The following is a 25,074-nucleotide window of genomic DNA, read 5'->3' on the forward strand; positions in this document are numbered from 1 at the left end:
GCTAGTTCCTGAAGAGCAACACCTATCCTGTTCCTTCTGCATGTACATGCACAGCACCCATTCATGTGTGACATGTGTACACCCAAACGCGCGCATCTAAGAAATCCTCACCACTTGAAAATGTAGTGTTTTCTTGTTTACCTATCCAGTAAAGCAGTTGATTCAATATACCTTTAATATCCATAATAAGTGAAGGAAAATAAATAAGAAACAGAAGGCCATTCAATGTTGTCACAGTAGTACTGACAAATGGCCCTGCTCTGATCCTCAATTGCCCGTAAGATCCACAGGACAGAGCTTCCCCACACTGTATATCATATCAGCCAGCTCATTTCTGTGATTAAATATTCCATCAGTGGGGCTAGAAGGTGGCACAGCTTAACAAGGTTCAGAAGATGTAGCACTTGAACACACATAACTCACTCCTGGGTTGCGAGAACACCCAGCCTGCAAAGGGAAATTGCAATTTAGCTACATTACTCCAGGAGACACAATCAATAGAGAAAGGAAAGGAACTTCTAGTGAATTGCAGATCAAAGATAGGGTTATGTCTCAAAGATGAGAAAGGTTACCATTAGAAAGAAAGGAAAGAAAATAAGGTGAGGTAGATTATGGCAAGTGGAAAGCTAAGATGGTGGAGGAGGGGGAGAAATGTGGCCCTGTGGGCAATCACTCTCATTAACAGTATTGTTGAAGGGAAGGACTAGGTTGACACATCTAAAAGCATTTGTTGCTTATTCTGAAGGGGAGGGGGTAATAAGAAGGTTCTAAAAGAAAGGGCCTCCTGGCCTGTAGAGTCCCATCTGAAAGGGGAGCAGTTCTTAAAGCAAGCTGATGCCAAGGTCATGGGTAGGATCAGGGACAATAATGAGGGCAGGAGAACCTCACTGACTCCAAAGTAAGATATGAATTTAAGAGATTAGTGTGATCACTGAAGTAGCTTCGACTGGCTATGTCCATACCAGGGAGCCAGGCCCTGTACCATATCACATGGGAACAGGAGATGGAATAGTGGATTGAGATCTCAATGTGAAGTTTAAAAACAGAGAGTTGGGATATAGCACTGTGTGATTGCTTATCTCAAGAGGGCAGGTGTATTTGACCTTGGATTATCTCTACAAGTGTATGGGTTTTCTAGGAGCGTTTGGCCACTGTGAGCTATGATTCATCTCAGAACTGGGTTAGAGGAAGGTGGCATGGGACCCCTTTCCCACTTGCCCTTCACTGAGCACAGTACATTTAAAAGGATGACCTTTTATGTGCTTTAGCATGACTCTCTTTGTAGCTAGCTTTTCCCCTGTATTTTGAATGTTAGCATCTGCAAAATCTAAGACTGTTCAGAGGTCATGGTGTGAAGGTGAATATTTGAATGTCTATTTGACAAGAGAATCACCTCAAAAACAAGTATCAGCACTTGCCTGTGAGGGTGTCTGGACTACGGTAATTGGGATGGAAGAATATAGGGGGCACTGTTCCATGAGTTGAGGTCCCAGACTGGATAAAGGGGAGAATGAAAAATTAGCATGATTACTCATTGCGCTTTGCTTGCTAACTGTGGACCCATGTGTCCAGGTCCTGTCATTGTGCCTTCCCCACCTTGATGGACTCTACCCTTGAACTGTGGCCCAAATAATCCTTTTCTGTTAAGCTGCTTTTTTTTCTGGGAATTTTATTAGCATACCATGAAAGGAAACTGGGCCAGAGTAGCTGTGTTCCCAGGCACATCTCTTTGTGTTTGAAGATTGCGCCCAGAATACTTGGTGTGATATAAACCATGCAATTTAGCATACAACCTGAGCGCCTTGCAATATGGTGGTGTATGTTTGCAGGTCTCCACTGCCGCTCCAAGCCCTCCAAGCAGTAAATATTTCAACATCCCTCATGGCAGGAATGTCTTGACATCCCCACCGTGAGGAAGGCTTGACTTAGATGCTGAGCTATGCCCTTAAAGAGAATGTTCTCGCCAGCAGTGACCTTTGGCTCTGGTTTGCTGTGTGTAATTTACACATCGGCTAAATTCAAATGCAGTGCAATTCAGTGAGCTGGAACCGGGGCATCCATATTTCTGTCCCCAAGCAGCGGATGTTCAGCTGGAAATGTTCCACTTCAGAGACCTTATCTTGTCCATCTGTTTACCTTCGCCTCCTCATTGGGATGAGACTCACTTTGCTTCCCGCCCTCTTCTCCCCCCCCCCCCCATCTGTCTTATCAGATTTTACTCCATCCTGGCCCACATTTGGCCTTAATTTTTGATCTGTGTCCTTCCCTGGTCCACACAGGGACCACAGCTCATCTTTGATGAAGCCTGTGGGGGGGGTTTGATCTTCAGATAGGATCAGGACTTGCTGAGATGGTTAAAATAAATGCATTTCTTAAAGAAATGTGCTCTTTTTCTGCTGCATGAGAAGTCTGTCAAGGCTTGCTCCTCTGAAGGCAAAGGGCAGGATATTTCTGGTGTAAGAAGAGCTGTATGGAGGCCACACAGAGAGGGTGCCTCTCAAGGATTTTGTTAGGGTTCCACTGTTTGATTAGGCTTCACATGAATGCACAGAACTCCAATGGTGCACCATAGCTGTGCTGGACTCACCATGGAATGACCAAAGAATGAGGTCACTGCTAACTTAAAAAATGCCACCCGTTTGTTTCCATTAACTCATTCATCCTGCCCACATATACGTAGTATGTGTCCAGTATCCTTTGTATGTGAGCTCAATGTGTGTGATTGTGTAATTGAAATCAGAGTCACTGTTTTTGTTGTCGGTGGTTGTCTGTTTGAGGCTAGCTCGTCAGTGGGCTTACAGGGATTCTGCCTCCACCTCCCATCTCTCATTTGGAACACAGGGTCCAGATTTTATGTGGGCTCTGGGAATTCAAATTTGGGTTCTTATGCTTGTGCCTTTTCCTTTGAGCCATCTCTTCATCCTAACTCATTCTTTAGTAAGAAGTTATGAAACAAAGGTCAAGCACTTAGCCAAGGTAACAGAGATGAACTATGCTTTCCTTCAAATACATAAGGGTTTTTGAAGAATACCAAACTGTATACTCAATGTACAAATAGATACCGCATGCACACACACACACACACACACACACACACACACACAACAATGTCATGGAGCTTGCATACATACACATAAACACAAGCATATGCACATAGTTCCCACCAACGACATGGAGTTTTCGCGCATATGCCTATGCACACTTGCACACCAATGCTAACAGTCATTGTTCCTGCATTAGGAACTGAAAGAGTGATACAGATGGGGTCTTTGAGGGTGAATAGGAGTTCATCTGACAAAAAAAAAAAACATAGAAAAAATTGACTGCAGAGATAGGAAGGTTGGGAGAGTCCCAGGGTATCCCTCAACCTTTAACTTGCGACTCCAGTAAGAAATTCTAATGGAATAAAGAAGACAGAGGGAGTCGATCTTTATCTGTTACCACAGGTGGGAATTTCTGGGCGAAGTTAAGTTCTTTCCAAAGGCTGAGGAGTATTGATCTACTAAGATCAGAGGATGTCTTCACCAGAAATGTTGCTGAAAATACCACAAGGCGGGAATACGCATTCTGGAGTGTGTCCTCTGAGGGGTAGGCTGTCATTGAGAGCATGGTCAAAAACAAACACACAACAGTGTCTGCTGGTCCCAAACACACGGCAGTGTCTGCTGGTCCCCTACGCCTCCATATACACTCAGAGCTGTCTGATGAGGAAGGATGGGGTGGGCAGAGGACACATCGGGCATGAAGGGAGGAACTTGGGAAGAGATCATTAAGGGACACTGCGAATAGCAGAGGTAGGTGAGATGAACGGAACGGGAGTCTACTAATACACACTCTGCTGGGGGACTCTATAATGACTTAAGACGTTCGTCGTTTGTCAACTTTAAACATGAAAAAAATAAAAAGAGAAAAATGAATCATTTAAAATGGACTATATATACATATGAAATTTTAAGACAATATATTAAAAGTTTACTTTTTAAAAAATGTGCATAGACAGATATGATTATTTATAAAGGCTGTTACTGCACTGGGGAGATGGCTCAGTGCTTCACAGCCACAAAGTACCTAAGTTTGATCCCCCAAACCCATGCTAAGAAAAACTGAGTTCAATCTGTAGTGCCCACTTTTATAAAAATGACAGTATCAGTGTTTATTTATAATCCCAGCACTGAGGAGGTAAAATCAATTCAGAAGCTCCCTTGCCAGTCAGTTCTGTGTGCAGGTGAAGTTCCAGGCCAGAGAGAGGCCTTGTCTTCAAAAGAAAATTAGGAATGACACTCAAGACTGTTCCTTGTCCTCTGTGCACACACACGCACAAACACGCACACACGCATACGCACACACAAAAGAAAACCTCATTTCCCCAACCTCTACTCTTCAGTCCCCTGAATTGAACACTTGATTTAAGCTAGGGCCAGAAAACAAGTGATCATAGAACCAGTTTTCTTCCATCTAAGCCTCTTTCTAGACAAGAGAATTACCAGAATGTCTTTAGAGCTATTTGTGTTGCATTACCCTTTGATTATAAAGTATTCAATGCTCTAGATTAGCATGTTTGCTTCCCACATTAAATATTCTTTCCAAAAAGGAATTATAGCTACTCCTATCTGTCCAACTAATTAAGTTGTTGGATAAGTAGACTCAAGTTGGCCAAATATTTTATCATATCCTTTGTGTTAATTATGTGTTCTGAAAACTTAAAACAAAACTATTTTATTGCCTTTTAATTTTTAAAAGGTATTTTCTGTATTATGTGTATGTGGGGAGGGTATATGCAACGGAGTGCAATGGTACTCGGAAGCCAGGGGCATCAGATCCTCTAGAGTCAAAAATTTAGTTGGTTGTAACTGCCCAGTGGTAGCCGGGTGCTGGGAAGCAGGCTTAGGTCCAGGTGCTGGGAACCAGGCTCAGGTCCGGGGGTTGGGAACCAGGCTCAGGTCCAGAAGCTGGGAACCAGGCTCAGGTCCTCTGCAACAGCAGATGAGCACTAAGCATATCTCCTACTCTTCCCCTTCACTGTTCTTTTGAAAATGTCTTTGTATTGAAGAAGCAGCTCACACATGGCACAATCACACTTGGGTGAACCACATCGCTAGGAGTTAATGTGTTTCTGGAACTTCCTTAGAGCTGTTACAACCCATTACAGGCAAAATATTGGCTTATGAAAAATTAATAAGGCCAGAGGAAAACAGAATTCAGTATCTACATTAGCTATTTACACCAAAAGAAAACAGCCAGAATTAATTATGCCACATGCAACATTTTAATGGGGTTTTCATTAACTGTATACCATTATGGAAACTAAGCAAGGATTATTCAAAGAATAATGCCAATGGCTGTTATTGTTTCAGAGATTAAATTAGTTAATGGGTTACATATTCAAATCTGATATAAAGGTTAATCGATGTACAGTAATCATTATATTAAGCCCTTTATCATTCTAAGACATAAACACCCCAATATTACTGATGCTTTCCCTGGGGAAAAAAAAAGAAGCATCTATTTGGGCCTTTCTGATATTTCTTTGATGTGCATGTGATATGAAGACAATTGGAACCCTGGATGTTATTAATAGTTCTCTGTCATCTTCGAGAATAAATTTTACTACCTGAAATATTACATTTGCTTTTATTCTATGGTGAATACTTAAGTGCTTTCTTCTCTCTCTCTCTCTCTCTCTCTCTCTCTCTAAATATCTCTCTCTCTCTCTCTCTCTCTCTCATGTGCATGTAGGTGTGCATGTGTGTGTGTTTCTGGGAAGCATATTTAAGTAACTGCTGCAGTTACTTTCTGAGAAAGTCAGAAGTGAAATTTATTTTCTCTTAAGGAGGCAATTAAAGATGTTGGGCTTTTTCAGTCCATAAACTTAGCCGGAGCATCCTAAAACGGAGTTATGGGGTAGCATGTAGAGTTTAAAGAGGAGACCTGGGGAGCCTCTCCAAACAGCTTTTGAGACTCTTACCTGTTTTAGGGACCAGCCATATTCCCAAGGATGTGATGGGGGAGGAAAAGTGGGGAAGAAAGAGGGCAGAACCTCAGGTCACAGCCCTGACCTGCTGGATAGCAGCCTGCATGGGAAACACCAGACAGCACAGCATAGCAGGGTGTGAAATGCATGGAGCCCCTTTCTGTGGGTGGGCCCTTGTATCCCTGAAGTCTATACATTAGGAAATAAAAGTGATTTTCATTGCTTCTGCTGCTGCTCAGTTGCTAGACATCCATTTGGACCCAGTCGAATCATTTCTACTCCACCACCACACCCATTGGCTCACAGATTTTAACAGTGAGTCAAAAAAAAAAATGTGAAGCAGTTTTTTAGAAAAACAATCCTGTTATCAGGATGACTCAATGAGTCAATGCTATAAGTCAATAAAACTTTTTGATGGACACTGAAACAAGTTTAAGCCCACTTTACTGATCAACAATGATATCCTTTTAATTCCTTTTCAACTGTGTAAAGCTGAGTCTTAGTGTACAGAACATAATAAAAATTGGTGTAGCCAGATTTACCTGAAGATGATATAATTCACTGGAAATATTTAAACCTCAAATTGAAGGATCTGTTTGAATTCATTTGCACTCAGCTCCACAAATCAGTGTGATTGTCAGCAAGATCCTAAATCTCTCTGTGTTTCTGTATTCTTATCTGTGAAATGAAATGGGTATAATTGTAATTATATCCATATTGTACTTGAGACAGGGTTTCACTAATGTATCCCGTGCCTGCCTAGAATTCATGATCCTCCTGCCTGAGCCTCCCAGGTGTTGAGATTAAAGGTATGTGCCACCATGCCTAGCTAATAGTTCTGCTATTACAGGATCTTAAGGGTAGATGACGGTGCAAAGAGGAATTGGAGTTTCTTGATGGTTCCTTGGGAAATTTATGCATTCTGGGAAACAAATTCAATTGGTAATGTGGTCTCCAGGCCAAAATGATTTCTAGAAGACCAGCACTGGGAAGGCAGAAGCAGGAATTCTTGAATGAGATAGGCATCCAGACCAGCCTTCTTGTTGATCTCCAGACCAGTAAAGACCCTTTCGGAAAAGTTAAAAACATTCAGCTCTTGGAAAGATGCCCAATGGTGACCTCTGACCTGCACACCCTTGTGCACACAGGTACAGTGTGCATGTACACACACACACACACACACACACACACACACAAGAAACTTCTGGAATTATTGTTGTTAATCTTAATCTCATATTGAGTTAAGCCACAGGTAGACTAAAATTTGCTAAGAGAGTGAGCTTCTTGAAATTTTATACAAATGATCAGGGAGAAAATAGTAAACAGGTTCTTGGAACTATTCTTGGAACTTCTATGCAATGCCTAAAAATTGTGCCAAATTAAGAAGTGAAAGGGAAGATAAGAAATGATGCATTTCTTTATGAATATTATGAAAATCAAAACTTACAAAAATAAATTAGGTTGAAGGATTATTTACAGAATAGATTTGCTCCAGGGCCCCTTTAAATATGGAAATCTCCCAGTACAATTAAAACACATTTTGATTTATAAGAATTATATATACACGCAACATTTCCCAGTGACATCTGTGCTCAGAGAAATGGAAATATCCATGTACTGAGAGCTCTGTTGTAGTTCTGCAGAGAGTCATATCTCTCGGGCTGGTATAAGAACATTCTGCTTCTGGAAGGCCAGCATACCAGCCTTCCAGAAGCTACCATAGTAGTGTTAGCTTAATGCTAGTCTGATGTCCAGAATGTATGTCTTTAGAAGTATCCACTGCTCTTTGTGGTCTTGGATTCATTTGTCAATTAGAAACAATCTGTTCTCTTGGAGACTTAATGGTAACAGTCTAAACCTTTGAATCTAGCAGAAGTTTGGGGCTAGTAAGGTGCCACCTGGGAGGACAAGCTGGCCCTCAAGTCAGGAGAGTGAGGAGACTATTGTGTGCACTAGCTTGCTGCCACCTCACAAGGCATCACAGATAGGGTAGCCAAATAATGATTTTCAAAATTCTGAAGAATAGCAGCAAAAGAGTGAGGTGATGGTGGGTTGGAGGCTTTCTTAGCTTGTGACAATGGCTGCACCTTTGTACATCCATCTGGTCTTCCCTCTCTGCAAGACTTTAATCAAATTGCCCTTTCAGAGAGCAGCACTCTTGTTCTATGAGGCTCCACCAATATAGCATTGTTTAACTCAGCTGTAATATTTGAAGATCATTTCTTGGAATCCCAGGCTCTGAACTCCTGAGGCTTAGGACTGGACCACATGGGTTTTGTGACATTCAGTCTCTTCCATAGCAGAGAGGAGTACTATACACCTTTCCTTTGGTGGGAAAACCCACAGGGCCTTCTCAAGGATCATGTAGCTGGCAACTGCCTAGCTGCCCACCTCCACAGTTCACTGAGTTAGTGACAGAGAAGAGATGACTCTTCCCCAGGGTGAGAGCAAAGGCAGCTATCTATTATGTGTTAAATGGGAAGGACAAAAAGAATATTGCATTTTGTTCAGAGAAGGGCTTGGGGTTCAATTCTTAGAACCTCAGAAACTGGATGTGGTGGCATATGCCTGTAATCCCCCCATTCCCAGCCCTTGAAACCTAGCTGCATGAAAATCAGGAGTTCAGAGTCATTCTTGGCTACATGGTGAGTTGGAGGATAGCCTCGGCTACATCAGACTGTTTCTCAACAAACAAGTAAGAGGGGAAAATATTTAGATCTCTCAAGCCAGGCGGACACTTCTATTCCTCTGTGCATCCCTGTGTGGTTGCTGTTTGTTGGGTTATGTAAATGGTGAACCTCTCAATTAGAACCCCTTGGGGTAGTGTCTGGAAGAAGACCCCATTTCCCACTACCCCCAAGTTATTTTAGCTCCCCGTAATGGATTAGAGTCCAGTGCTGTATACAAAGATGTTGGCCGGTTTCTGCTTCAGCAGAGTGCCCATGTCTCAGTGTCCTCAGCTGGGTTATTAACTTAGAATCATTTTCTACATTCGAGCTAATTTTTAAAGGTTTTAAAAATCACCCAATAACGATAGAGGCGAGAAGCAAACATTTGCATTGACGAAGTAGGTTATCACTGAAGCCAGAGATGCTGCTTCTCCTCCAGAATTGGCATGACCGACAATTGGCTTTTTTGTCTAAAAAAAAAAAAAAAACTAAAGAAACCACACTATTTGAAAGACCCCAGTTCTGTTCTCAGCCTTCAGGGTTTTTGTTTTTAATCATAGTTGTGTGTATTATATTCTCAGCCATGCCGTAGTGGAGACAGAAGGACTCGGGCTCTCTGGCCAGCTAGCCTAGGCTACTGGGCATGCTCCAGGCCAGTGAGAGAACTTGCCTCATGTTTTTAAAAAATCATGGTGCCTGAGTATCAACTTCCAGTATTCCGTGTTGTTCTCTAGCCTCCACACACACTTGCATGCATGTCAACACACATACATATACATACATTTTTTCTTTTTTAATTTAATTTATCCTACAATAGATTTTGATCATATTTTCTCCTCTCATAACTACTCTAGATCCTCCCCATCTCCCTGTGCAGCCGAATTCAAAATATTTCTGGTATTAATGAACTATACTAAGCTGTTTCAGTCTTGTCTGCTGCAGACAGCAGAAAGAAAAAAATCATTCTTGCCAGCCATAATTATAGTTAATGAAAATTGTCCTGAAATAGCTTATTAATTTCATTAATCCCAGTGAATCATACAATTGATGACACAGGTCCAGGTCCCCGCTCAGAACCATTTCTTAATTTTTTTTTCTTTTTCTTTTTTTTTCTTGCTTGTATTTGTCTTTGTCCCTGATCATGTGAGTTTTAGAAAGGATAGTACAATAGTATGCTAGGTGTTTGTCTTTGTCCCCGATCATGTGAGTTTTAGAAAGGATAGTACAGTAGTATGCTAGGTGTTTTAGAAACAAACACACCCACAAGGAGTTCTACAGATAGCTTCTGGAGCTAGGGAGTCACTTGACACATTGTACACACAAATCCCTGCACACTGAACACTGTGTGCTCATCTTACAGCTTCATCTTTCCCCTAAACGACCCAAGGAAGAAAGCCAGCTGAGCTCAGTGAACTTCTTACGCTCCCTCAGCCCTTCCTTAGTAACAAGCATCTTTACCTATATTCTCTCTCTCTCTCTCTCTCTCTCTCTCTCTCTCTCTCTCTCTCTTTCACACACACACACACACACACACACACACACACAAAACACAAGGAAAAGGCAAAATAGATGAGTATCTTAGAGATAACCTGAGAGCATATTTGAGCTCCAAGCAAATGAATTTCCAGCCACAAACACAAAGAAGTAGAAGGCACCTCTTAAAGAGGCTGGCTGGAGAAGGCACTATTTTTAGCAAGGAAAATAAAACTAGATCATGAAAAACAATGTGTCCTAATTCACCTCCCCTCTTTAGTCCCTGCCCAGGGTCAGAGGTAAAATGATGAGTGTGATTTCCCTGCTTAGGGGGCTCTGCAGGGGAACCCATATGTAAATAAGGGATTAGAATGAATATGGTAGGACCATAGAGGGAGTAATTAATTCACTCCTGATGACTAGAACTGCAAGAGTTCACTTTGAAACCCTGCAGAAGGGAGACAGGCGAAGACAACTTTGCAAAGAGCTGCACCATATGCAATTTCTAAATTCATTCCTGTCAGAGGTAGAAGGGCCAATTCCATCTGATTTAACTCAGGGTTAGTACAAAGAAGGCATAGAGATCTCTCCTTTCTAACAGCTTACATCAACTGCCAGCAACTGCCAGTGGCCAGGTTCAGAATGAATAGGTGATCTTAGAGCTGATTAGTGATGTCGGCCCTGGCTGCAGTGTGGTTAGGAAGGAGTCTAATTTGGACCCATTGTTACTCTTCAATGAGTTTAATAAGTTGAAAGAGTTTAATAAGCCCGGGAAGATCATGTGTAGGAACAGATACAGGCACCCTGTGGCTACAGATGCTGGTCCTCAGTGTTTGCCGCGGTCTCTGTTAGCTGTTGGAGGAAGACAGAAGACAGAGGACAGAATTCAAGGAACTCTGCGAGGCTGTGTATATGCTGTATTGAGAAGTGCTTCCAACGATTTTGTAAACAGTCTTTATAGGGCTGGTTGTACCTCTATTAGCTACTTGACCTACTTTTTAAAACAAACATGCATTAGCCAGCCCTCTCCCTGAGATGCACGGAGGCTGCCCCATTCCTCTGGGTTGCTTTGTTTTTATTGGATCCAAAGATTTCCTTTAAAGCAGAGGTCACGAAGTGGGAAGAGAACTCTCTAGAAGTGCTTTGCAAATTAAATTAGAGGATGTTCTTAGGTAAAATAAAACCCAGGTCTTATGACCAAGCATAGATTGTGTTTTACAAAAGGTCAAAATCATTGCATAAAGATTGCTCCATTTTGTTCCGTTTTACTACTAAGGGAGTTCAAAGACATGATTCTAGGTTGGTGGTGTCTCAGGGCCCACAGCTCGAGAAGAGTGAGAGAGCTTCATTAAGCCCTGCCGAGGTTTAGTTTTCAATTCCGAATCTGTGTTGGGTCTCAGTGGAATTCTACAGACTGCACTGAGGATATTGAAACTTGACCCGGGAGCTTTAATAGCAGATACCGAAATGGCCTTTAGCTGTGTTTTGGCTAAAATTAGATGATTTCCCTTTTCTGAAATTTCGGCACACCCTCCCCCCAAAAACTTTAGGTCTTGTTGTAAAGGTGGAATTTTAGTCAGGAATGCATAGGAAAGAGTGGTGGGAATTGTCTCAAAATCCGTCTACCAGGATCTTCACGTTGAAGATTCAGAATCATAACTAATTCCGTGTCCTATAGTAACCTACATTTCTCCGTACGATTTTTAGCAATGAGCAAAAAACAGGTGAGATGCCCCCTCCCACCTCACTGGTGGTTATTTGCTCTTCATTCCCTTGCCAGTCACCCATTGCAACCAGAAATGTGGATGGAAGGCGAGCTATACAGTACATTTAATAAAGTAAAAAGGAGAAGTTGAATTCAATTCAGCAGAAGTTGATCATGACAAGGGCCCACCCAAGTTCTTAAAGTACTGACTCTCAAGCCTCCAGTTGGGTTCATTTTAATGCCAGGACTATTTTGAGTGCAAAGGAAAAGAAGGGGTGGATGGCTCTTCTCCAAGAACAAACATAAGACAGGTGTGATGTATTTGAGCTCCTTCTCTGAGTGACAGGAATAGCATTAATAGAGACGGTGACACGCAGAGGAAGAGATGGATTTCGACTTTAACAAAACCTTTGTTTTGGGGTACCAGGGAGATAGCTCGGTTGGTGAAACACATGCCATAAAAACATGAGGGGCACTTAGGTCAGATCCCCAGGACCCACATCAAAAGCTCAGTGGACTTCTGGTCAACCCTACCTGAATTAGTTATCTCAGGTTCTGTAAGAGACCTCATCAAAACAAAACAAAACAAAAAGATGAAGAGCAATAGAAGATACTTGATGTAGATTGCTGCCCCACCCCACAGGTTTATTTTAACCAGAAAATTATTTTTAATCTCTAGAGAAGCACAGGGAGAAGATGGGCTTGGGATTTGGAGGAAAATTGTTAGAATCTTTCCGATGAATCATGTCTCATGATACGACATGAAGAGGTTGAACGGTGCACAGTGCAGGCAGGAACATCATCAGCTTTGTTGTCTCTGGAACCCAAATGACTCTTGGGAGTTTTTACTACATGTCTATTGGCCTTGGTAGCATGGAGGACAGGATGATAGGCCTCTTCTACAGCATGGCCTTGCTCCTGAAGTGTGCCCCTGAGATAGACTTCTTTCATGGAAGATAATATTTATCTGCAGTATTAAGTGAAAAAGGTTAACCCTGCCGAGTCGGGGAAGTCAACAGAAACCACAGGAAGGTCTTTCCAGCACCCTTCATTGGTTTACCCCGTGTGCACCAAGCCCAGGTCATTCTCTGCAATCTTTGAGTTGGACTTTAGCAGCAGTAGCAGAGGCAAATCAACACTCCAAAGAGGCCTCGGGCAGTCCTCCTTGATGTGGGTGGGTGGTTCAAAGCATGGCCCAGAAGGAAATGTCTCAGGGCTCCTATTCCACCCTGCTGTAAATTTCCATTTTACAGGGATGAGCCAACTGCCCTGTTACTTAAATCAGGCGGAGGCAAGCCCAGGCTGCAGTGCCTGGCAGTCTGCAGGTCAGCTAAGCCCACTCCGCAGCAGGAGGCAGAGAGCTCCTAGGATGCAACCTGAAGCAAGTAGGCCAGCAGTCATCTCTCATGATGTTGGGCATGCATCCAGGAGGAGCTATAGCGACAACATATAGCTTTCTTTTCTGCTTGCCTTTCTCCTACCCTTCCCCTAAAGAAGTCAGATATCTACCAGGACAAACATTTAGGGCAGGGGTGGGAAAAATTGCCTCGAAACAAATCAATACCTGTACTTCCCATTTGTGGAGTAATTATTACATGATAGCCCTTGCTATGGACACGTTTGGAAGGTAAATATACCTATTTATCCCTATTTCTCAGATAGAAATGCGGAAGCCTAGCGAGGCACAATGACTTATAAAGATTGCATAGCTAAGGGGTGTTTCCATCCAGTTTATTGTCTGGTTCTTATTGCTATTTTAAAAGTTTGTCTAAAATAGCATAGATTAATTACATATGATAAAGACTTCCATTATGACATTTCATGTATATATTTTGTCATTAGTTCCTCCATTATCTTCTCTTTTTCTCCTCCCATTCATACTAATTCCCTTCCAAGGTCTCTCTTGTACTTCCTTTTTTGGGGTGGGTAGGATCAAATGCATTTACTGGGGGATGCTTCCAGGGGCATGAACAATGGGTTTGCTGCTATTTCTTAAGATCCCCTCTGAGAATGCCATATCACTCCCATTGCTGGTATGAAAGTGGGCTGTACAACACTAACTAGACACCTTAGTTAACCCTCATGTGAAATGGCATGGCATGCATTTGGGGGTGTGGAAGTGGGTGGGTTTCCTCTGGTCTCTTTGGCTTCCTATGCTCTGAGATGTGTTTTCATTTCTCTGCCTTTCTTATTTATGTTACCATGCTCTCAGATAATTGTATGCTGTCCCCAAACCAGACGCCATCTCTTTCTCTCTCTCTTTCTCTCTCTCGTAGGCACGGTGCTGTTGTGCCAGGCCAACCAGGAGGGATCTTCCATGTACAGTGGCCCCAGTTCACTTGTATATACTTCTGCAAGTAAGCCCACACTTGTGGCTCTTTTTGTTTTGTGATATGTATATATGAGTTCGTTCATCTCCTTGCCATGTAAGTCTCCACCTCTCCTTTCATCTCCTTCAGGGTGTCCTCTCCATCGGGTAGAGTGGAGTTTCATAAACATGCCTGTTTTTTCATTGCCTTAGTACCTAAATCCCTCTGTTTTCTCCCATTCACAGTAAGCCCACATTCCTGATATGTATTACCCATCCTTCATTAAGCCTGTCGTGACTGACTGTCATGATGGTACATGGGCATTGGTTGGTGAGGAAGGTTGTGGGAAAGGAGGCCATTGGCTGCATTAATCACAGTTCTGCAAATTAATGGTAAAATATTTTAAATGTGCAAACCATCCAAAAGTCCCCCATAGTGTAGGAGGTGTCTTGAGCTGTCCCTTTGTAGATGGAAGGTTCACTGTAGGAAATATGACCAATTGATAGCTAGTTTTCAAGGCTCAGAAGTCCACAGTGAAGGCAGATAAATTAAGGTTCTTCTAGTTGAACTGGATACAAATGTTCTGATAAAATTTTAAGTATTATATAAATACACATATATGTAAATACACTTGCAGAGAGGCAGTGGCAGGAAAGGAAACATAAGCTTAGAAGGAAGGCCTAGGAAGTACCCTACCTGATGTCCAGATCAGACTGGACAACTAAAGCCATACCTAGGCCCTGTGGGTCTTTTCCTTTTTCCTCTTAGTAAGTGTTCTTTATTTGTTATTTAAAGCAGGCACTATATATAGTCCTGGGAGAGTCCCCTAGTTGGCAAATGTGTCCCCTTCACTGTTGATGTCCAAAAGTTAGTCTGTAGGTCCTTGGGAAGGACTGGGCTTCCAAACGGGATAAAGAAGGGTAAAGTGGAAGTGGCAGCTCATGACAGTCACAAAAATGAAGGCAGAAGAGAATCCTCACTCCTGGGAAGAACCTGACACCTCAATTCCCAAAATGAGAGAGTGGGACAAACTAGACAGGTCCCCTGGGACCCACTGATAACGACAGCCCTGGGACAGACTGAGTGTTTGTGGAACGGGCAGCTATTTCATGTTCAAACCCAGGTTGGAATTGTTTCAATGAGGGGTGTACATTCCCGTGCCCTGAGAAAGTCTAACCCTGATAAAAAAAAAAAAAGTTGTTCTTTCTGAATGGAAGCAAACTGTCCCTTGTGAGTTACTGTAAATGGTAGCCTTCTTCATGCCTGCTCCAGGTAGGTACTACACAGCTTGTTTTACAGAGGAAGTGGAGGGCTCCGACGACAGCGAGTTACTCACCGTCCAGGGCCTTTACAGACAGGTTTGGTTCTTCCTGTTCGCCTGCCCTTCCTGTCTCTACTCTTATCTGGAGAAGAGCTGCTGCATAGTGTTAGTGCTGGTCTACAGAACTCCCAGAACAAGTTCTCTACCTACCCATCTTATAGAACAATAAGGGTTTGAATCCATCGTGTTAGTTATTCTCACCGGGCAAACAGTTAGCGTGTTGGGCAGAATGGCTCTGTCTACCAGTGTGATATGTTTCCGTCGTTTTTCAGGAGTGAACCAGACACACCTGGAAGGTTTCCTTTGGATCTGTCTAGCAGTTCTAAAGCAAGATGGAGGCAGGTTTTATACACCAAACATAGAAACATTATACAAACGCTCTGATAAATTAATGGAGGGAAGGATGTCAGGAGTCAGCAAACAAAAGCCACAAGCCAGATCCTATCTTTCCCCATTTTATTGGGATTGTAAAACCAAACTGAGTGAAAATGTGTATTGCTGCCAGATGTGATGGCACATGGCTTTGATCCCAGAACTAGAGAACTAGGGAGGCAGGTGAGTTTGATACCAGCCAGGCTTATAGCTGTATAGTAAGAACCTGTCTTCAAAATAAAAGAAAGACAATGTGCATTTTATATTATTTAGATATATATTCTTCATAGGTGCCTGATATTCTAAGCCATTACACACAGTCTACAGAAGCAGTCTTTAAGCACTCGCGCAGAAGGTCTTTTTCAGTACTAAGACTCTATGGTGACATTAGTCTTAATATCACGTGCACGATTGCACGATTGCACAAGCTCAGCCGGTTCCTCTTCTAAGTCACATCGGTCATCTCACCTACGTATTTTCAACTTTTTATTGTCACAGATTGGCCATGTGACCTTTAGAAATTATGATAATGGCCTTCTCCTATGCTGTTGTTTAATTATATTTTAATCTGTTGCCCCAATTGTTGAATCTTCAGGTTCATAGCAATTATTTTCAAATATATTAAAAATCAATGCCCTTTTCTATAGCCGTCTTAAAGGAAGCAATTAATAACTAATTTCATTTTTTTATTTTTTTATAAAAAGCACAACCTACTTTCTTCCACTAAGATTCTTCCCTGGGTATTTATCTTAAGCAGTGGTATTTGGATTGGAAAGTTGGGTGAGTGTTTTGTCATAGCGAGGAACTCTCTACTAGTGACTTGGAAAGGTTATTTGTGACCCTTGGGCACACTGCCCAGGCTTCCTTTCCCCTTCATTGCTTTTTGATCCAGCTGTTTGCAGAGAGCTGGCACCTTGGCAAGATTCATCTGGATTTCCTCTTTCTTACCAGGTGAAAACACGCTCTCTAGAGCAATGCTGTGGCTCTGCCCAAACCATCACCAACCCGTGAGGCCACTTTCTCTCAGGCCAGGATCTCACACGGTGGAGCACACATCTAGCCTTGCCTCTGAGGGCTGATGATGCGGAGTCTTTCCTAGGAACCCTGCCTTCTTTTCTCCTACTTCTAAGTAATGTTTCAGGGAAATTGAGAATGCAAGTTTTTCTCATTGTTTACTGACAGTTGTGTTCCTGGAAAAAAAATGTATATGGCACTTAGACTGTGAATTGTTCTCTTGTAAGCTAACCTCAGATACTGCTTGTCAGTCTGAGGGGTCTTCCCATTTTCTCTTTTTTATTATATTTTTATTATTTAAGCAATTTTTAAATTTAAATATACTTTACCCATGTTCTTCCCTCCTCAAGGTCCTTGTAGGCCCTCCTTGATTCCCTATCTACCCAACTTTAAGTTCTTTCTCAAAAAAATAAAATAAGCAAAAACCCAATACAGCAAACTTCCCCCAAACCAAGAAAAACAACATAAATAGAAAACAAAACAAAAGAACAAAAACTACCAAACTGTAGCCAAATAAAAGCGTGCGCGCGCACACACACACACACACACACACACACACACACACACACTAAATGAATAGATGAATATCCCTGACTGATATGTAACCCATTATATACTATACTGGTCAGGTGCTCCTGCACATGAGGCTTCTTCTGGAGCTGTCACTCTGCTGAAGAATACTGATTCCCCACTCCCAGAGGTATGAATGACAGTTCCGTCAATAACCTTTACCTGGGGGCTAGGTTTTCATTCATTGAGTGACTAGATTCTGTTCATTCACTTTTCATATAAAAATATAATAAGACTAAACAAAAATTATTATATCAAAGTCTGATAGGACAGACCAACAGAAAAAAAAGAGCCTAAAAGAAAGCAGAAGAATCAGAGACTCGCTCAATCACATACTCAGAGGAATCCCATAAAAACACTAATTAGAAGCAATTAGGTCTATCTATCTTATCTATCTATCTATCTATCTATAAGTATCTATCTCTATATATTTATAGATAGATAGATATAGATATAGATTACCTTGTGCAGACTCATGCAGGCCACGTGTGTGCTACTTTAGTCTCTGTGAGTTTATATGAGCTTTGCTTATGTTGCTTTAGAGGCCTTTGTTTCCTTAGTGCCCGCCATCCTACTCTCTGCCTCCTCTTCCATGGGGTTCCCTGAGCTCCAAGGGGAAGGATTTGATGGAGATAACCCTTTTAGTACTGAGTGTTCCAAGGTCTCTGCATAATGCCTGGATGTGGGTATCAATATTCCTAGCAACTGCAGTGGGAAGCTTCTCTGATGATGGCTGAACAAGGTACTGGCCTATGAATATCGCAAAATATCATTAGGAGTCATTTGATCACTGTTGGTGTTGTTAAGACCAGAATTATTTAGCTTATTAATTAGCCCTAGGTCCCTGGGCTATCTAGTCTCAGGTTCTTGTTCACCAAAGCAGTGCTGGTATGGGTTCCATCTAATGACGTGGCCTTATTGATCCGCTCACCACCGCTGCTCTAGCACGTCTTCCAGATGGTATACCACATTAAATCAAAGCATCTGAGACTGGCTAAGCCTTTATGTTTGTTTTTTGGTAGCATACAGAGTATCCTTCTGTACCAAACACACTGGAACAGAGGGGCAGAGGTTCTTTGTAGGCACCAGACTGACATTTCCATGTTCCGTGAGCTGTGTAGATCTGTCTTCAGCCACAGAGCCTTGCTGTCAGTTTGTGGAGAGCAACCTATATATAGCCAAGGGTGTTTGAGGTCCCAAGGGGCCCCATTGACCAAAAATTCAATTAGAAATAATCCAATGCGACTACTAGAAACTTCTTTGGTAACAAAAGATGGACAGTTGTGGCTCTGTATCTCCCATCATTTGGTGATTTCATTTAGATTGTCTTCATAAATGCATATATTTTAGGAAGTTTTGCTGTATTAAGTTTCAATACTACCGCTTAAATTCCCCTTAGTTTTACCTGTCTCTTCTGTATTCCCTCTCACAACCTTCTCTGCCCCCTCCCTACCCCAGCCCCTGCCCTCGTCCATCCATAATTATCTATTCTATTCCTTTTCCAAGGAGATCTATCTGCTCCCTCTAGTTCCTTATCCTATGTGCTTCTACAGACTGTGGCTTTGTTTTAATTGATTTAACGTATTACCCACATAAAGGCAAATACATACCATATTTGTCTTTCTGGTCTAGGATACCTCACTCAGGATGACTTCATATTATTTTTTTAAGGACTGACTAATACTCCATTTTATAAATTTATCACATTTTCTTCATCTGCTCTCATGTTGAGGGACATCTAGGTTGTTTCCAGGTCCTGGCTGTTGTGAACAGAGCAGCAATGATTATGGTTGAGCAAGTGTCTTTGTGGTAGGTTGAGGCATCCTTTGGGGATATGCTACAGAGTGGTATAGCTGTATCTTGAGGTCAATCGATTCCCATCCTCCTGAGAAACTGCCTCTATAGTGACTATATGAGTTTTCACTCCCACCAGCAATGAGTGAGTGTTTATTCCACATCCTCACAAAACAAGTGAGCTGCCACTTGTTTTGACTATCTTGACCACTCTGACAGAAGATGAAATCTCAAAGTAGTTTTGTTTTACATTTCTTTGATGGCTAACGATATTGAGCATTTCTTTAAGTATTTCTCAGATCATACAATTTCAAGTATACAGAGCTATAGTAATAAAAACAACATAGTGATGGCGCAAGAACAGACAGGTTTGTTGATCATTGTAATCAAACTGAAGTCCCAGACATATATTCACACACCCTTAGACACCTGATTTTTCTAAAGAGGCCATAAATACAAACTGGAACAAAAAAGGATAACATCTTCAACCTTCAACAACTGGTCCTGGTCAAACTGGGTGTCATCATAGAGAAGATTACAAATAGATCCATACTTATCACCCTGAACAAAGCTGAAGTCCAAATAGATCAAAGACTTCAATAAAACCAGACAAACTGAACCTGATAGAAGAGAAAGTAGGGGATAGACTTGAACATGCTGGCACAGGAAAAGACTTTCTGAATAAAACACTGATAGTGCAGGGACTAAGAACAACAATCAATAAATGGGACCTTATGAAATTGAGGAAGCTTCTTCATGTCAAGGGGCACCATTATTTGGGCAAAGGGGCAACCTATAGAATGGGAAAATATTTCTACCAATGACACATCTGATAGAGGGTTAATATCAAAAATATATAACTCAAGAAACTAGATATCAAGCAAACAAAAATCCCAATTAAAAATGGGGTATAAATCTACAGACTTCTCAAAAGAGTTTCTCTCCATTTTTAAATTAGCCTTAAATGTTTTCAAATTAAATTGTCTATATTCTTAGCCAATAGATAATCATGTCAATAACACCCTTTCATGCAGTAGGGGAGACAGCTTTTGAGGGAATCCTGCTGGTTGAGTCTGTAATGAAAATAATTCCATCTGAAGTCATCTGCTTTTTAGGATGCACTTTTGCATAATGTTTCCTCTTCTAAGTAAATCTTCCCGATGGAACCCAGGCTATTAACAGCATTAAGGGGGAAATCTTTCACTTGGGACTGCCTGTCAGTACAACCCAGTCCCTTTGCTCTTCCCATCTGACCCCACACTTCATGCTGACTGCAAAGTGTCAGAGACATTGTAGAGGCTTCCATATGCCCCCAATAAACCACGTTCAGAAAAAAAGATATACTTTATACATTCTATACCAAAATTAAAGTCAGAGCAAGAAATCAAGAATTTAAGCAGGATTTGTTCCTACCGATGTAACATATTTACTAGAATGGTGTTAGACATGCTGTGACGCATGAGATCCTTTCAGAGAAGTTTGGAGTTGGGCAGGGCCAGGCTGGTGACCAACTTGATGCCTACCCCATCCCGACATGATGCTCGTTAACACCAGGTTCAGCTTCAGGCAGAAGAGAAAGGGCAGATAGCTTCAAGTGCTAGAGACGAAAGCAATGCTATAGGGAAGGCAAACACTGCTTCGACAAAGAGGGAAACCCACTCATAATTTGGGTGAGCAAGTGGAGTCATGTCTCTTGGTTGACTCTTTTGTTTATGACAGTAAATGCTATCAGCTTTGTTTGCTTGTAAGTCTATGAATAGATTTTCTTTTTAAAAACTGAAATTTTACATGTGGAAGCAAACCCACATATGTTTGGAACAACGTCCCTCTACAAGCCTGTAGAGTATCTATGTGGTCTCCTGGATCATTCATTTTTCCTCCCAAGTAATGTGAAGACTATACTCTGCAACAGGCAAGGAAAGCTGTCCTGTGGTTTCATGTAGAGACAAGTACTCACAATCACACTATATGTGTATTCTATATCATCACATATGGGTTTATTTGACATTCTGTGACCATCACCCCTGAAGCCTCTTTGACATCGCCAAGCTGTTTCAGGGAGACCATCACTCAGATCCTGACACACGAAGCCACACTTTCCTCATTCCCCACCAAGATTGTGGTAGACATATAGCAGCCTTGCACAAGCATTACACACACTTCAGAGTCCTCATCTGTAGCCCCAGTCATGGAATTCTGAGCCCATCTCAACAGGCTCCTCTGCAATGGCATACTTTGGGGCTTATCAGCGTTGCAAACAATACAGGTGGAAGAAAGCATCTCTCTTTGTTCTCTTTTGCATGAGTTTCTTCCTCATTATATACACCGTCTTTTACACATTTACTTGCCAACTTTACTTAACCTTTTGTGAATTCCAATTATTTTCATTGTTCATTACTGCAGTTTGTGCAAGCATTGGTATTGATTGTATAGTTATTTTTTATGTTACTCACATGCTATTACACATTTTTAATTGTATAGAAAGATATATCTGTCTTTTCTCGTGTTGTCAGATTTAAATTTCATTGTAGATTCTTAAAATCTCTATGAGGAAGCCCTTAGTGTAATACCATAGCAAATACCATAGAGTGGGCAGCCCAGACAGCAGATTATTCTCTAATATTCAAGAAGGTGACATCTAAAATCAAGGTGTGGTCATGGTTGGCTTCTGATAATGACTCTTGCCCTAGTTTTCAGATGGCCACCTTCTTACACCCTCATGTGACAAAGCGAGTAAGTAGGAGCTAGCACGTGGATCTTTTTCTAACCAAACCTTTCCTGGGGGCCCCTTCACCCAAACTTAACCACTTCTCCAAAACCCCTTCTCCAAACATTCCCTGAACATCAGGACTTCAGCAATGGGCTCTGGAGCAGAAGGAGGTGTTTCAGTGGGCAGCAAGCCCCTGAACAGAAAAGCACCCCAGCTGAGGAGCGTTGCAGATGCATGCTTCTGCAGAAATGTCTGTGTAGCTTCATCTGTTGCCAATACATACAAGGATGCTTTCATCGTTCTAAGGGGACCACAGCTGATCCTTCCAGCCATGAGGGACAAACAGTAAAGATAAACATTAAGGAGGCAGTTTTACCTGTAGTCCTATTCCATAGACAACTAAGCAATTAGATGCAAATATCCAGACTCCTCCATGTTATCAAACTGTAGAATCATTGCCTACTTTATTCAGTTCTATGAATCTCAAGGGCAAGTGGTCATGGAATGCCTTTAATTAATATACTGACCTCCGGTTTTATGGAAGTGACTGCGTAACACCCCCAAAACAATAAATTACTTGGCAGAAGCAGACACCAATCAAAGCTGCCCCAACTGTAGTCTCAAACCACGGGTGGGAGCTGCTGTTGCTTTCTGTAACTAAAGTGAGGACAAAAATGAACTCCTAGCTGCTTCTCTCTCCTCAGTACAGAAAGAATCAACAGACTCTGCTCAGTTCAGATAGGGCACATGAGTGTCACCGTGTTCCTGACATATCGGTTGACAGAACTGGCTTTCTCTCTTGTTGTTGGTGCTGGAGAGCTTCCTGGTTGCCTCTGAGATGGTTTCCCATAACATTTCTGGAGGAGCTGCATAAGATCAGTGAGTGGGAGCCTAGGCAGTTTGGATGTTCACCTTACTACACCTGGATGGAGGTGGGTGGTCCTTGGACTTCCCACAGGGCAGGGAACCCTGATTGCTCTTTGGGCTGACAAGGGAGGAGGACTTGATTGGGGGAGGGGGAGGGAAATGGGAGGCGGTGGCAGGGAAGAGACAGAAATCTTAAATAAATAAATAAATAAATAAATAAATAAATATAAAAAAAGATCAGTGAGATCTTAAATTTCTCTATCTATCTAGATATAGCTGTAGATAGAAAGGTAGAAAGAAAGAAAGAAAGAAAGAAAGAAAGAAAGAAAGGAAGGAAAGATATTAACCTTTTGGCACACATTAACTCTATAGAGAACAGTACATTTAGTTGTGACATAGTCATATATTTGTGGAGCATACTTGGATCTAATTCATGATGAGATAATTATTAAAGTGGTTAAATTAAAGTCCTGACCCCCATTTAGGTATTATTCCTGGATACAGATTTTAAGAACAGATTCATGGATGGAAGAGATGGCTCAATGGTTAAGAGTGTATATTGCTTTTGCAGAGAACTCAAGTTCAGTTCCTAGCACCCACATTAGGAGACTCTCAGCTGCCTACAACTGTAGTGGATGGGAGGCTTCTGGCCCCAGCAGGGAACCATATGTGTGCACATATCCACACACATACACAAAAGTGCAAAATATTAAAATATCTAATATATAATATAAATTTAAATATAATAGTAAAATATGTAATAAATAAATTCACTGGCATTTCTGCTCCCCACTGCTATCACCCCAGCTCCATCAACGTCTGAGCCGGGCTTACTCTGACTGGGTCACAGCCATAGCACCTTCTTCTCCTGGTGGGTGCTGATTATTTTGTCTCCCTAGAAAATAGAACAGGTGACTTCCTGAGCATCTGACGACTGCTGCTTCTTCCTTAACTTTGAGATGTGGCCCACAACGTAGCTCAGGCCAGCTTCAAACTTTCCATCTTCCTGCTTCAGCTTCCAGAGAGCTGGGGTGATGGATTTGTGCCATCGTTCCCTGCTATACCCCCAGATCTTTGAAGGGAAGGGCTTGGCAGCCAGCAGCCTTTTTTCAAGTGACTACTATCTTGCATCCTCCATTTGGTTATTAATCTCAATGCAGAACAGTGGCTTTTGTCTTGTTCAAATGGGGGTCTGCCTTCTGCAAAAGACTGCCAGTTGCAGAGCTCCCATCCTATGGTATGCCCCCAAACATCTTATTTGTCTTGATATTTCTCTCACAGAAATACATATGACAGATAAGGAGTCACTGGAGGATGCGCTTGCTTTGTGTCAGACAGATATTAAAACAATAAACTATGCTGCCCTGGGATTTGAGCACACACAAAGCCAGAGAACAAGGCTGAGATGAGATGCTTCAGAAAAGCGGTGAGGCAGTTGCACTGGGGAAATTCCCTAGAAACACCAAGGCTTGTGATAGCACTGAGAGGAAGCACTTTTTAATGCTCACGTTTGCTTAAGAGGATCAACCGCCTGGTGTAGCTCATATGTTCAGCTCCTTGACAATGCCCACCCATTCTCCAGCCCTGACAGGGCTAGCAGAGAAATCCTTCAGTAGTTTGAGAAGCTTATGTTGAGAAGTTTATATTTTAAGTGCTGTTCTGCACTTCTCTGCTTCCCAAAGCTATAATGAATTTAAAAATAGTAAGGGATTGGGCCATCCCCGGTATTCTCTGGTCAGATCTCTGCCTATACATGTTCTAGAGGTGAAAGCTTAAAAAGACACCTGGTTCCTGAAGGGCAAAAGAGGGCAGTGTGATATCACAGTGTAGGTGTACAATTTTGGCAGATTGAGATTTGTAAATTGAGCCAAGTGTGCAGCTAACCCTAAGGCCCCCAGGTCTGTAGACCTGCAGAAGAGCAACAATGAACTAGGGATGAGAGATGTGTATTTCAAGAGCTGGAAGAGAGATTCCAGGGCCTCCCTGCATGGATATTCTGATTAGAGAGACTTGAATGCAAGTACAGGGCCCCGCCCCCTCCTCAGAAGCAATTTTCCCCACCCAGGATAAGGATGTCTGGAGGAGGAGGAGCTTGTCTCTTGTGGAAGGAAAGGGAACCTGCCAGAGTTCATATCCACCCAAGAATTTAAACGTTTGCTTTATTGCTAGGGAAACTTTCCCTAAATCATGTTATCAACCACAGATAAAAGCCAGCACAGGCCAGTGTAGGGCTACAGAGAATCTGAGCACACTGGCAAGGAAATGCAGCTTTAGGCCCAAGTACCCCAACTGCACACAG

At 42.1% G+C, this 25,074-nt stretch overlaps 1 protein-coding gene across 26 annotated transcripts in view; it reads left to right on the top strand.

Moving 5' to 3' along the window:
- The window catches only part of Rbfox1 (RNA binding fox-1 homolog 1), a 2,144,901-nt gene that overhangs the window by 2,048,224 nt on the left and 71,603 nt on the right, over positions 1-25,074 (top strand). For 21 of the 26 annotated variants that reach the window (XM_041676152.1, XM_041676174.1, XM_041676172.1 and 18 more), the window contains one exon: positions 14,095-14,175. The exons of the other annotated variants lie outside the window; for them this stretch is intronic. In XM_041676152.1, the coding sequence (XP_041532086.1) occupies positions 14,095-14,175 (81 nt within the window). The remainder of the gene's footprint in view (positions 1-14,094; positions 14,176-25,074) is intronic. 26 annotated transcript variants of the gene reach the window in all.

The sequence above is a fragment of the Microtus oregoni genome, unplaced genomic scaffold (genome assembly GCF_018167655.1).
Source record: "Microtus oregoni isolate MIOR12 unplaced genomic scaffold, Mior012 000027F_ref0000203, whole genome shotgun sequence".
NCBI lineage: Eukaryota > Metazoa > Chordata > Mammalia > Rodentia > Cricetidae > Microtus > Microtus oregoni.